At 46.4% G+C, this 14617-nt stretch overlaps 1 protein-coding gene across 7 annotated transcripts in view; it reads right to left on the reverse strand.

Annotated features, from left to right (window-relative positions):
- ATP11B (ATPase phospholipid transporting 11B (putative)) overlaps positions 1 to 14617 on the reverse strand; it is a 1683501-nt gene that overhangs the window by 808899 nt on the left and 859985 nt on the right. For all 7 annotated transcript variants that reach the window (XM_069618659.1, XM_069618656.1, XM_069618658.1 and 4 more), the window contains one exon: positions 2747 to 2892. In XM_069618659.1, coding sequence (XP_069474760.1) covers positions 2747 to 2892 — 146 coding nt within the window. The remainder of the gene's footprint in view (positions 1 to 2746; positions 2893 to 14617) is intronic.

The raw sequence follows: 14617 nt of genomic DNA on the forward strand, positions 1-14617 counted from the left end.
CAAACAAATGCAGTCAGATCCTCCTCTGCATACACCTGCAAACTCATTGCAGTTTGCAGGCCATTTCTGACCACCCCTAACACGGTCACTTTGGCCAGAACTCTCATCATGGCCAAAATTGACTATGGGAGCGCCCTCAACCTTGGAACCAGCCAAGAGAATCTGAACAAACTGCAAATCACCCAGAATAATGCCATCGGAGCAGCCCTAAACATCCCACGAAACCACCACATCTCAGAATCCAGATCTAACCTACACTGGCTGCCGGTCAAACAGAGAATTTCACTGAAAGTCTTAGGCCTCACCCACAAATGCCTAGCCAACCAAGTCCCACAATACCTCTGCAGCCGGCTATCCTGACACGCGCCTACCCGCCTGCAAAGAACGGCTCAGACCCACTGTCTAACCATTCCTAGGTTCAAACTACAAAAGGCGGGTGGATCTAGCTTCCCCGTCCTAGCGTCCAAGCTTTGGAATGCCCTCCCCCTCACCATCAGATCTGAAGAATGCTTTAGTGCCTTCAAATCTAAAACCAAAGCCTGGCTCTTCAACCAGCCTTGACTTCCGGACCTGCCCCGGGAAACGCCTGCCCTAATCTACTTTCTGTAAATTTGTATATTGCTGTATGCCCTGAATACTGTGCACTGTTTAATGTTTTGAATATATGAAACTGTATGCTTATGTAACCATGTCTCAAGTTGCGCCCTGATGCCTCCGGGCCTGAAGGTGCACGTTACAAATAAAACAAATACAAATACTGCCACTGTAATGAATGTGGTCTGAGGGCATTACCCCTTCCTGGAACAGCGCCAGAGCTTCCACTTTCTTATTGTCTGGTAAGAAGTCCAGAATAGAGCCCAGTTTATACCATAGTTCCCGGTCATAGCGGGACAAAATGGTCAGGGCGTTATCGGCTTTAGTGATGCTGGCAGCAGTGTATATGATACTTTTCACCATCGCGTCCAGCTTCTTCTCCTCCTTTGAGGAAGTCTTTGACGACAATATCGAGCAGCACGATGTCCCCCGTCGAAAAACATTCTGAGCAGCTGACACTGAATAGCTATCGGGATGAGGAATATGTGGGAGAATGCAATTCATTGAATAACCTCTGCCCTTCTTGTGTGGCAAAATACCTTGGTGTCATCTTCGACTCCACTCTGTCCTTCTCCCCTCACATCACAGACCTTGCCAAGAAGGCCTGCTACCAGCTGCACCTCCTCAGAGGTATTCTTCCTTTTCTTACTTTCCGGAAGAAGTTCATTGTCTCCAGAGCCCTGATTCTCTCTAGGCTGGACTATTGCAACAGCCTCTATCTAAATTTGCCTTCCTTTACTCTCCGCCATCTGCAACTAATCCACAACAGCACTGCGAGATTTATCATTAGCCTCAAGCCAAGGGACTGTATCTCTGCAGCCCTGAAATCTCTCCACTGGCTCCCTGTGACTGCAAGGATCATGTTCAAGACCCGCTGCATCGTCCACAAGGCCTTCTGGGGGCACAACATACAACTCTCACTTCCAGAATATCTTCCCTCTCGAGCACTTCGTTCAGCTACCTCCAACTCTGAGGGTAAAAAGCTTCTCCAGGCAGTAAGTGAGGGGTAGATCTCGCTCCTCTGCAGGCGTCCTCCTATGGAATGGCCTCCCTCGCCCCTTTCCAATTCAAGCCGGACCACCTGAAGTACTGTAAGCAGAGCAATACTTCCTTGCTCTCTCACTCTCTTTCTCTCGCTCTCTCTCTCTCCCCCCCCCTGATCTTCCCGTCTGCTGCGCTGACTGATTGTTTGGTACCCTCAGAGTCTCACTGGGTACCAGGTTCCTCCATGATCAGTCTCCCCTTCACTGCCTCCGGGCCTACTGTGCATCTAGCGGGTGTAACTGTAACCTCTACAGTCCGCTGCCTCCTTGCACTTACCCAGAGCTGCGCTGCCCTGATTGCACTTCTCCCCATCCCTTTCCCTTCTGACTCCCCTCTCCCTTCCCCCTACACTTTGCATTGTCTTACTTGCACAATCTGAATGACACAAGGCCTATTAAGATGGTTATACATTTCATATCATAACCTCTCAACAATGAAACGTGACATCCCCCAAAGCCAAAATTAAATGTAGGCAGGACACTTTGCTACCTCTCCTTTGGTGGCCATCCTTGTTTGGCTCCTGATAAGCTAGCTATTCTACACTTCCTAAATGTACCCCTTAATGTGTGTTTCTGCATTCACTCTGCACACCGCCAACTCTTGGCTCCAACACTTCTGTCAGTAAGCACTGATCCATCAGATTGCTCTCGGTTTGCATCAGGAGCAAATTCATTACGATTATTTATTAAATTAACCTGAAATACCCTTAGATCCTTTTGAGAACACCTGAAAGCACTCGCACATCAAGAACACAATTCAAACTGGTGCAATGCCGCAGTGTACCAGTATCAGCCCCAGGAATGTTGGCTGGGTAATAATGGGTAGCCTTTTTTTCCCGGTCAAAACTCCTTATTACCTTACATGCATCCCGGTGATCAATATATACCCGCCGGCTTCCATGAATTTATATTCATTTGTTGGGTCTGTTCACCCTCTCCCCCCCCCCCCCCACACTTCCTTGTCCAATACCCTTTTTTCCCCTTTGCTACCCTAGGCTTAGTCACCATTCGCCTCCACTCAGAAAGGGTTTCAGTGCGTCAAGACCACTATGATGGTGTGCAGTATAAAAGATCAGTTATATAACATAATTTGACTTGCATAAACTTACCTTATAAAAAAAGTACTGTACAAGGGTTGCTATTCTAATATAGTAAAAGTGTCCGTGCACCAGAAGCAACTTGGAGAGGAATTTAAACCTTGCAATTGCATAGTCGCTGTTTCGTACAGCTTGCCTCCCTTCTTTCCCCATGATACCTGTAAATATTAAAACAATTGGAGTTAAAGTAAATTGCAACAATCACAATATATGACTACTAATACAATGATAACTACCAATTATTTTTTCAATATGAATTGTATTCTTTTCACAATTGGAACAAGATGGCAGGTCATCACAAAGAAATAGAAAAAACGTGTACTTTCAAATCACACAAACATTACTCCTTGATATGTAAGTTACCCCACCCCATACATGAGGAGAAAAGAGAACAATGCAAGTATGTTGAGTTTTTTTAAACAAAAAATGACAATAAATGGGAGAACACCTACGGTTGTCAGAGTTCTATTTATTTAACAAACTAGTCTGAAGTGCTCTTCACCAGAGTGCATTGTTCATCAGAGTTTCCAAGTCATTCAGCAAACCCAAACATTCTAATGCAAACTGTCAAATAATCAGGTCAGAAAATCACTTTAAAGACCAATCATAATGATCAGAAGATTTGCCAATTGGTTTAAAGTTTGAATAGTCTTCTGTTACTTGAAATGATGTATTTGAGGAGTTTATCATCCAAGCTTGCTAAGCTTTTAATTGAAGCAGGTGAAGGAAGCCTTATGTGAAATGTGGAGATTACATAAATAAATCTCAGAAGCTTGGCATCTGCAATCTAAAAAATCAACCCGATGATCACTGATGGTTGCTCTCTTCTTGAGAGATGTGACGAATCAAGAGTGTGGGTGGGCCTCATTCCAAGGTCGGCAGTAACCCATCGGTGTCACTGGCGGGTTGCCGCCGACCCAGAAACACTGAATCCGTCGCCCAACTTCCCGGTGCCACCGGGACATCACAAGTCCCAGCGGCGTGGGAAGTCAGGTAGAAGATTCATTAACTCCCCATTCCCATAGGGCTCCATGGGAGTGGGGAGACAGTAACGGTGCCGGTGCTTCTGTTAAATGTCTACATGCAGGGGCCAGTGCGCTCAGCAGGTCTGACCCTGCCGGGCACAACGTCGCCTGCGGCAGACTCGTAGCGTGGCGGTCTGTGGCGTTTCCAGACCGCCACACTTGGAATGAGGCCCTTTGTCCCTTCTTCCTTAATGGAGCCATCCCCTTTAGGGTAGGGAGGTAAGCCCACTCAGGACACCTTCCCTAGGGGGGTTTGGGAATGCGTGGCCTCACTGGGAGGGACTCCCCTTGCTGTGGGGAAAACCCTATACCTAAAGTAGTACCTGCCTACATGGCAGTAAGAAAGACTGACATCACATCTATGTGTTGGACTCAAGGTAACACTGACATTACCTCTATCTGTTTGGCTCAAGGTAGTGCTGAACTTTCTACAGGCTTGACAGCAGGTGGAGAAAAATCTGCCCCTTTTCAATCTAGGAGCATGACTAAAGGGCCAACAACCCTTGAATGGAGGAGGTGAAGTGCTATGCCGAGGCGAGCCTGCAACGCGAGAACGTTGACGAGGAGCAGAGCCAAGCAACCCAGCGGAGGAGGCTGGAGCGCAGAAGAAAACGGATGCCCAAAGGAGACGCTACCCACCAATCAAAGCATTGCGTGAGGCTTCAGAAGCAGAGGCCACGCAAAGAGGACCGTACCTTAAGGCACGACAACATATAGGACGTGGTGGGCCCGGAGTCTGAAAACAAACGCCAAATCTGTGAACGAATGGAGGACTGGGTCCTCTGCTCTCAACCTCAGAGCCAACCAGCAAGACAATGCAGAAACGAGTAGAAGGCAAAGATTGCTCGTACCCGGTGTGAAAGAGTGGCACGCCATGGAGGAGAAGAAATTAGATACCAGTAATGCTCTTTCTATGGATTCTTCACCCACAGATTCCTCACCTTGATATTCATCCACATTTTTCAACAGGGGGCGTAGCAGCGCTCAATAGTCTCTCGACTCCCTCGTATTCAGCCACACCACTCCTCGACAACAGACTTGACGTTAATTGCTGTACTAAAGGAATGCACTACGCCCCCTTGCCTCAGTTCCCCACTTTTTTTTCTCCGGGCTCAGCCTACGAAAGTTAACATGCATTAATAGTGAAGAGCAATTTAATCAAAACCAATCAACAATATCAAGCAACGTGTCGCTTGCTTTCTTTTTATATTTCTTTTCCAAACCCAGAAGGAACCGGTCAACTTGGATAACCAATTGTTGTTGTACCAGTAAATAAAACTCTTCCTCATGTTATCTACACCCAGAAGCGTGACAACAGACAGCAATTGAGACCCATGAATTTCCACGTGGGGGAGGTTGGGAGGGTGATGAGGAATCTGTGGGAGAAGAATCCATAGAAAAAACATTACTAGAAAGTAATTTCTCCTTAAATTGGTTTGCATTCTCCTACAGATTGCTCATCTTGATAGACTCCAACAACAATGTCCAAGCTGGCGGAGGTTTGGAAGTCCCACCTCCCCGTCTTGGGAAGATAGTTCAGGGGCAACGTGCTTGCCTTGGAAGCAAGTCCATGCGGAGCAACACAGGTTCGATCCCTGGGTCCACATTTGAAACCTCTGCGTATTAAGCGTGTTATAAATAGCCAATTACAATTTATAATAAACTCTAGAGAGCTTCTCTACCTCTCCCTGGGCAATATCTAGACTGTAATGTTTGGAAAACGTGTGCAAACGCCACCGTATTGCCACACATCAAATGTTTCTAGTTGGTGCTATCCTCTGGAGGGCTGAGGAGGCCACAACCCCCCTGGTAGAGTGGGCCCTAAGCCCTAAAGGTACCTTTTTACCTGCATTCTGGTAGCACTCTGAGATGCACAGTACTATCCTACGAGAGATAGCCTGTTTAGTAACAGCTCACCCCAACCTGGATTGCGAGAACGCAATGAACAGTTGGTCATCCTTCCTAAAAGAGCCGTTCTGGCCAGGTAATCGCCACCAAAAAAGAAGTCTTTAAAGTAAGAAGTCGGATGGAATAAGAATGCCAAGGCCCAAATGGAGCCGTCATTAGAAAACAGAACCATGTTCAAATCCCAATCAGGGACCACAAATGGCAAAGGAGGGAAAGAATTAAACAGGCCCTTCAGGAACTGGGCCACCACTGAAACGGTTAAAAAATGAACTGCATTCTGGCATCCTTTTAAATAAGGAAAGGGCTGCCAGGTACCACTTTACTGTGCCCACTCGTAGGCCTGATTTGGCTAATGCCAACAAAAACTCCATCACCGATGAGGTGGGGCTCGACATCGGGTCCACTCCCTTTGTTTTGCACCAGACCACAAACTTTCTTCATCTGCACATGTAAAGGAACCTTGTGGATGGTCTACGTGCAACCAACAGCACCTGTAGCACCTCCTCGTCGAGGTCCCAGTACCCATACCTCAGCCTCTTAAGAGCTAGGCATGCAGGTTGAGAAGGTCCGGGTGAAGGACGTTGCCTCCCGACTGCAACAAGAGGTCTGTCTCTGAGGAAGCCGGAGAGGTGAGCATACGGCTAGTTCCAGCTCACACAGGTATCACATCTTCCTTGCCCAGTCCGGGGCAATCAGGATCAGATGAGCCCTGAATCTCATTTACCTTTCGAGAACCCAAGGGATGACCGTTAACGGCGGGAACGCATAATGGAGGTTGAAGACCCACTCCAGCAGAAATGCGTTCCCCAATGCCACCCTTGTGGGAAATTCGCTCAAAAAGAAATTCTTGCATGTCGTGTTGACCTTTGTCGCAAACAGGTCTACTGCCAGCGCCTCTCCCACTTGAAAATTGCTCCTTGCCTCTGTATCCACACAGTAATGTTATGTTGAGATAACATGTGAACAGAGCTCTATGTTGCTGCCTTACAAATTGCCTCTAGGGGCACATTTGCAGTTAAGGCTAATGCTGCACAAGTAACTGTACATTTGTAAAGTGCTTATACACAGGTGAAGGGCTTCAAAGCAGGAAGGGAACAAGGGAATACAGTAGTCATTCTTAGGCCTTGAAGTTTCTGAATGAACTAACATAAATAACTAATGGTCAAGGAATTATTATTATTTACTTTGCAAAACAATGTTTTTGTTTTCAATCAGATGTACTTTAAGCAATTGATTGGTATAGCCATGGGTGCAAGCTTTGCACCTGCACTGGCGAATGCTTTTATGCATTGTTTCGAGCAAACATGTGTGTTTTCTAAATCCATGTATTCACCTTTTATTTATTTGTGGAAACGTTATATCGATGATGTTATTTTAGTGTGGACTGGTACAAAAGATCTTCTTGTTGAATTTGTATCCTGTTTAAATGATAATGATTGGGGATTACAATTTACCTCAACCTTAAGTCAATCTCAAATTGACTTTTTGGACCTTTCCATAGAACTAACCCCTAACGGCCTAATTACCAAAACCTTTCGCAAATCGACCTCAGTGAATGCCACGTTACATGCAGAATCATGCCATAAAAAACATTTCATTGCCAATATTCCCAAAGGGGAATTCATTCGTGCTAAGAGAAATTGCTCCCAATCAGTGGATTATGATCAAGAATGTGCTCTTATCAAATCCCGGTTTTTGAAAAGAGGTTACCATAAGAAGTGTGTCGAACAAGCATCAGCCACAGTACGTCAGTACGCCGAAAACTCGGTCTAAACTCTGAAAATATCAGGTTTATCACAAGATATAACTCTGATAGTCACAAAATACATGCTATTTTAAGTAAACATTGGCACTTGTTACATCTCAACAAAGACATCTCAAATTGGTTAGACACTAATGCCAGTGTGATTTACAGCAAAGGTACATCCCTTAAAAATGTATTGAGTCCATCATTTATGAGCCCCTTATCTATATCCAAGACTCGGCTCAATTCCGCCAGAGTCCTTGGCTTTCATAAATGTGGTGTTTGTAATATGTGCAACTTTACATTTGAAACATCCGCAGTCTCTTTTGGGCTACGAGGTAATCATGAAATCAAGTCTTTCATCAATTGCAATTCTAAGTTTGTAGTGTATTGCATTATATGCACCTGTGGGCTGAAATATATAGGGAGCACTATTCGCCCACTTAAAATTAGAATTCGTGAACATCTGGCTTCCATTGGGAGCCGAGGTGCTAAATACCCCCTTGTCTATCATTGGCAAAAATCTCATCAAATGGACTGCAAAAAGGACATTCGTTTTGTGGGGCTGTTCAAAGTGTCATTGCCCCCACGGGGTGGTAACCTCACACTAAAATTACGACAAATTGGAGGCCAAATTAATTTGTAAATATCACACTGTTTCTGAAGGACTTAATTCAGATCATGAGTTTGCCATATTTTTATAATTCATATTTCCTCTGTTGGGGTTGACAAGTGCCTTTAATTATCCTCTTGGGGGGAGCCCCTCCTGTAATTATATTCTTGTTCCACGTGTATTATTACTGTGCAATGTGCCTTTATTTGTAATGTTCTTCAGTAACAGCGCACTCAGGCCCCACACTTTTTTTAGTGCATTGGAATTGTTAGTTTATTTAAATACCACTTCAATTATTCATGACTAGCGGTGGCTTGTTACTTTTAAATTAATTTTGTCTCTAAAAAAAAAAATTAAAAAAAATAATAATAAAAAAACATTATATATATATATATATATAAACAAAAAACAAAAAATACATTTCATCAGCAAGACATTGTTTGCTAAATTCTCCTTTTTATTTTTTGGCTAATTTGGGCTTATGGACCGGTTTCACTAAGTTAGGCTTTTCTAAAGGGGTGTTTAGTTCATCCAACATGGCGATCCTTTTTGCCCCTTTCTGTTTGTCTTACTTGGAAGGCCATGCATTGTGCTATACTGCATTCCAGTATATTTAGTCCTACCTTTCTTTCGTGCATTGTGCAATGGTAACACGAGTAGACTGAAACAAGCGGTCATTGAGGTAGGTCTGTTTATTTTGCTCTCCCCATGTTGTAGTTTTAACTTTTAATTGGCTTTTTTGGTTAACCAGTCAGGAATTGTCCACAGTCCTTTTGAATCACGAGTTAATTGGAGTTAATCTAAAGGGTACTTTGGTGGTTTTTTGAATACTAATTTGAGATTTATTTTCTTTTCCTGATTTCTTTGGCTAAATTAGCTTTCCGCAACTGCGAGGCATTTTGAGTTATGTTTTTAGTGATTTTATTGACAGCATTACAGTTTGTTTTGGTAACTTACGTAATATTTTTCTGCAATTGGCTTTCCAGTAATTACTTAATCTATCTGCCTACAGAACTGTATCTGGCATTGTCCTACTCTAAATGTGGAGTTCTTATTGCCGCAACCTAAGGTACTTATTTTTGGTATACATTACAGTCTTTGATTTAAGACTTAGCTTACTAAGTGGAACTTGATTGCGCTGCTATGGCCAACTTTTGTTTCTAAAATCATGTTTCTTTTTCTTCTTTTTTTGTTTGCCTGTCACCGGACTACTACGAATGAAATTGGTTAATTTGTGGTAACTTAATTTCTACTTTTTTACTCTTCCTACATGTGATGTACATGTGTTATATTTTTTGTGGTTGCATCGCGCCCTGGACTGCTTGCTCACAACTTGTGCCTATGTTCTTTATGTAACAATTCTTTGTACAAAACAATCCTGTGTATGTTTTATTTTTAACTTTACCCAATTTGTATGGAAATGATGTACTATGCAATTTAAGCCTCTGATGAAAAGCTGTACACAGCTTGAAACACGTGTCAGGCTTCTCTTCGCACAAACAATAAAGGCTTTTCTTTGCACAAACAACTAATTATAATTCCTTGGCGCAGTGAGACTGGGAACATCTTTCTTTTTCTTCAACATAAATAACTAGCATACTAGGCCTGAGACATTTCTACTAGTGCAAGTGCATGACAGGAGAGAAAGAAGAAGGGGGGAGGAGAAGGAAGGGGAATACAATCAATAAACTGCCCTACTAGGCCTAACAACTTGTCAGATAGTCCAAGTGCATGACAAGAGTGGGGACAGATGGAGGGTGAAAGGAACATACAGAAAAATGAACTACCGTACTAGGCCTGGAGACTATCGGGCTCATTGATGATTGGTAATCTCTAATGAGCCTATGCACACGTGTTCCAGGCACAACCAGGCTAGGGAGAACCAAGGGAGGACAGGACAAACGATCTTGCTACGCCTAGTGCATTCAAGATCATGCAAGTGCGCAGACAGGAAGTACGAGGGAGGGGGGAAAGGGAACAAGTGCGCCCAGTCCATCAGGAACCTGGGTTACGTGCAGAGAGGTTGCCCCTCTCATGGAACGTATTCCGAGTGCAGTAGTGGCAGGCAGTGCAGAGGCGCAGAGGCAATTGCAGGACACGCAGGGAAGCCTGGGACCTCTGAGGCTCTGGAGGTGCACTAGGTGACCAGTCAGCAAAACTGAGCAAAGTTGAAGAGGATAAAGGAGAGGGGAAGCAGAAGAGAAAGGAGGTTAGCAGGAGAGAGGGAGAGAGAAAGAGAAGATGAAGGTCTTGAGGAGTTTCCAAAACTCGAGGAAGTCTGGCACAAGATGGAGAGTCTGTTCCAGAGGGAGGCACCTGCAGAGGATATATGATATGGTATTTGTAACGCGCCTATACACAAGTGTTTCAAGGCACGACGAGGCAGGGAGGGGGAACAGACGGAAGACAGACAACGCTCCTACTAGGCCAGGTGTCATTCAGATTGCGCAAGTGCATGGGTAGAGGGGAAGGGAAAAGTGCAAGGGGAAAGGGAGAGGGGAACGTGCAGTACAGGGGTAGTAGAGTAACAAAATAATAATAAGAGACAGCTGGTGGCAAGTGCAGGCTAAGTGCAGACAAGTGCTGGAAAAGGGGGGCTGTAGGGATATAGAGACAGTCCTGCACTGCAGGGGTTGCCAGGGAGGCAGTGCAAGGGGAGAGTGGCTGGGCCAAGGACCGAGATCGGTGAGAGTGGCCCAGTTGCAGATTCAGTGCAATTTCAGTCAGGAATTTAGCAGGGGAGAGGGGGAGAGAAAGCAGAAGCAAAGAGGAAGGTTTTGAGGTGCTTCCAGAACCGGAGATGGTTCTCCTCAAGTTTCAGGGAGGCAGGAAGGCGTTACAGAGGGAAGCCCCTGCCGCGGAGAGAGATCTACCCCCAACTCGTTGCTTGGAGAAGCGGCTGACCCTGAGGGAGTTGGAGGCAGATGAGCGAAGAGCTCGAGAAGGAAGGTATTTAGGAAGAGAGAGTTGAAGGTATTTTGGCCTCAGGCCCCAGAAGGCCTTGTGAACAATGCAGAGGGTTTTGAATTTAATCCTCGCAGCCACTGGGAGCCGGTGTAGAGATTTCAGTCCTGGAGAGATACGGTCCCTGGGCTTGATGCCTAGGACAAGTCTCGTCGTCCTGTTCTGGATGAGTTGCAGAGGGTGGAGAGTAGAGGCAGGCAGATTTAGATAGAGGCTGTTACAGTAGTCCAGCTTAGAGAGAACCAGGGCTCTGGAGACGGTGAGCTTCTGGGTGAAGGAGAGAAAAGGAGGAATACCTCTGAGGAGCTGCAGCTGGTAGTGTGACTTCTTATAGACGTCAGATATGTGAGGAGAGAAGGAGAGTGTGGAGGCGAAGATGACCCCGAGGTTTTTTGCCTTGCAGGTAGGAGCAGGAAGATGGCCAACAGAGGCCGGCCAGAGAGCTGCAGGGAAGGAGGGAGTGGGTGGGCCGATGAGTAGAATCTCAGTCTTGCTGGCATTAAGGCAGAGGTCATTGGCGGCACACCATTCCTGGATAGCAGACAGACAGTCAGAGATGAGGGAAGGAGAGGAGGAGGCTGAGGGTAGCCTGAAAATGAGCTGGGTATCATCTGCATAGCACTGAAAGTTGGGGAAGAGAGCGGCGATGCGGTGGGCAAGGAGTGCCAGATAATGGTTGAACAGCCAGGGAGAGAGGTTAGATCCCTGGGGGACACCGCAGGTAGAGAAAAAGTGGTCAGAGAGGAAGGACCCCAGTTGGACCTGGGAGGGTCGATTGGAGAGGAAAGAGGTCAGCCATGCCAGGGCCTGACCAGTGATACCCAGGTTATCATGGAGACGGTTGAGCAGGATGGCATGGTTGACAGTATCAAAGGCAGAAGAGAGATCGAGCAAAATGAGAACACACGGAGTGTTAGAGTCAAGGTTGGAGAGCAAGTCTTCATGGATGTTCAGGATAAAGATATATCCCCAAATCTCTGTTTGGAGATACGGCTCGCAGAGAGTTGGAGGAGGCCGAGCAGGGGGCTCTAGAAGGAGAGTATTTAGGAAGAGTGTTGTAGATATTGTGGGCCCTGGCCCCAGAAGGCCTTGTGGACTATGCAGAGGGACTTCAACTTTATCCTTGCAGCCACAGGGAGCCAACTGAGGGATTTCAGCACTGGAGAGATGCAGTCCCTGGGCTTGAGGCCAATGATAAGTCTTGCGGTTCTGTTCTGGATAAGTTGAAGCGTCTAGAGACTAAAAGTAGGAAGGTTGAGAAAGACTGTTGCAGTGGTCCAGTCTAGATCGAACCAGGGCTATGGAGACAGTGATCATCTGAGGGAAAGTGAGAAAAGGTAAAATACCTCTGAGGAGGTGCAGCTGGTAGTGGGATTTTTCTTAGAGATGTGAGAAGAGAAGGAGAGAGTGGAGTGGAAGATTCCCCCCAGATTTCTTGCCTCACTGGTGGGTAAAGGGGCAGGACCCAGGGAGGCTGCCAGAGTGAAGGCGGTAAAGCGGGAGCAGGGGTCCCAATGAGGACGATCTCTGTCTTACTGGCATTAAGGCAGAGATCATTTGCAGCACACCAGGACTGAATTGTAGATAGTGAGTCGGGGATGAGCAGGAGGAGGAGGAGGAGGAAGAGGCTGGGGATAGACTGAAAGAGAGCACTGTGTCATCCGCACAACACTGAAAGTTGTAGGTGAAGGCAGAGATCCTGTGGGCCAAAGGGGCCATGTAGACATTGAAGAACCAGGGGGATAGATTAGATCCCTGGGGAACACCACAAGTAGAGAGCGATAGCAGAGAAAGGACCCAAGTTCCACCTGAGAGGGACATTCTGAGAGAAAGGACACTAGCCACACCAGGGCCTGCTCTGTGATGCCCAGGGTATCACGCAGACGGGAGATCAGGATGTTGTGGTTTACTGTATCAAAAGCAAGAGAGAGGTCAAGAAGTATGAGGACAGAGGGAGAGTTAGTGTCAAGATTTGAGAGCAGGTCTTCACAGGTGTTCATAAGAGCAGTTTACATGTCTCTGGATGCTCTAACAACAGACTGATAGTCAGAGACAGCGAGCAGCTTCGGTGTGGAGGGTAAGCTGAGACATAGCCAAGTTCTCCAAGAGTTTTCCCAGGAAAGGAGTGATGGAGGTCGGGCGATAGTTTGCTGGAATGGAAGGGCCGGCAGAGGGTTTTTGAGCAATGGGTGCACGAGAGAGTGCTTCAGAGAAATGGGGAAAATTCCAGTGTTGAAGGAGAGGTTGCAGAGGTCTACCAAGGACGGAGCTAGAGAGTCAATGTGGTCCTTGATGGTTCTGGAGGGGCGGAGTCCACCAGTATGGAGGAGGCTTTCATAGACCGGACTTGTCTGGAAACCACCTCAGGTGGCTGAGGGAGGCGAGAAGAGGGGGGAGCGGTGGGGACGGTCGAGGGGACCCAAGTGATGATGGTGCATGAGTGGGTGCGGAGGAGAGGACAGGATGTCCTGTGTTTTGGCAGTGAAGTGTGCAGTCAGGGCCGTGCAAAGAGCCTGGGTGGGTGCAGTAGAGGATGAGGCTGCAGTAGGGTTGACCAGTTCCTTGCAGACTTTGAAAGGTTTGACCGTGTTATTGGATACCGTGGCGATGCAGGCTTGAATATGGACTCTATCTTGGACCGGATGCAGAGTGTATATTGCCTTTGCAGAAGGCAGCAGGCCAGCTTGTCAGAGGGTGCACCAGAAGATCCCCATTTCTGTTCTGCTGCCCTTGCATTTAAGGTCAGCCAAATCAGAGCCGTACCGAGAATTGCACTTTTTGGCAGGCTGCAGTCAGACCCTCATGACAGGGGTGAGTATGTCAAGAGGGCTGGAGATGGAAAGGTGAAGGTTAGAGGGCTATGTCAGGGTGGGACTCAGCCGCAGGAGGAGGAGAGTAGGCAGAGGCAAAGGCAGCCACTGGCACTCTTTTCATGGGTCTGTGACCTTGAAGGTGGGAGTCAAGATGGATGCTAAGATCCCCAAGCAGGAGGAGTTGGGAGGAAGAGGAAAGGAGAGAAGATGTCAGGTCAGCCCACTCAGATAGGAAGAGGGTGGACTGGCCCAGAGGCCGATAGAAAGTGGCCAGAATAAGAGGTAGTACTTTGTTGGATAACCTGGAGCATTGTTGTATGCAGTTAACAATCCATCTAGAAATTGCTGCTTTGGAGACAGAGTCCCTTCACTCCCTGCAGCTAAGGAAACAAATAATCGGTCAGCTTTCCTTATTGGTTTAGTAAGAGCTCTCCTAACATCTAGTGTATAGAAGGCTTTCTCCCCAGAGTTCTGTGGGTTTTTGAAAAATGCTGGTAGTTCAATAGATTGGTCGACATGAAATTTAGAAATTAACTTTGGTGCCAACTGTGGATGTGTTCGTAAAACTACCTTGTCTTTATGTATCATGACAACAGGTTCTGAGATTGATAATCCTTGTAGCTCACTTACCCTTCTTATAGAGGTGATGGCTATAAGAAGGGCTGCTTTGTATGCAAGATCATTGAGGCTTGCTTTATGCATGGGTTTGAAGGGAGGACCCATAAGCTTGCTTAAGACAACATTTAAATCACACCCTGGGGTGGATTTGCCATTGGGGGATAAATCCTCTTCAAATCTGTTAGGACTGATTTTCTA

The sequence above is a fragment of the Ambystoma mexicanum genome, chromosome 10 (assembly GCF_040938575.1).
Source record: "Ambystoma mexicanum isolate Mex_15411 chromosome 10, UKY_AmexF1_1, whole genome shotgun sequence".
NCBI lineage: Eukaryota > Metazoa > Chordata > Amphibia > Caudata > Ambystomatidae > Ambystoma > Ambystoma mexicanum.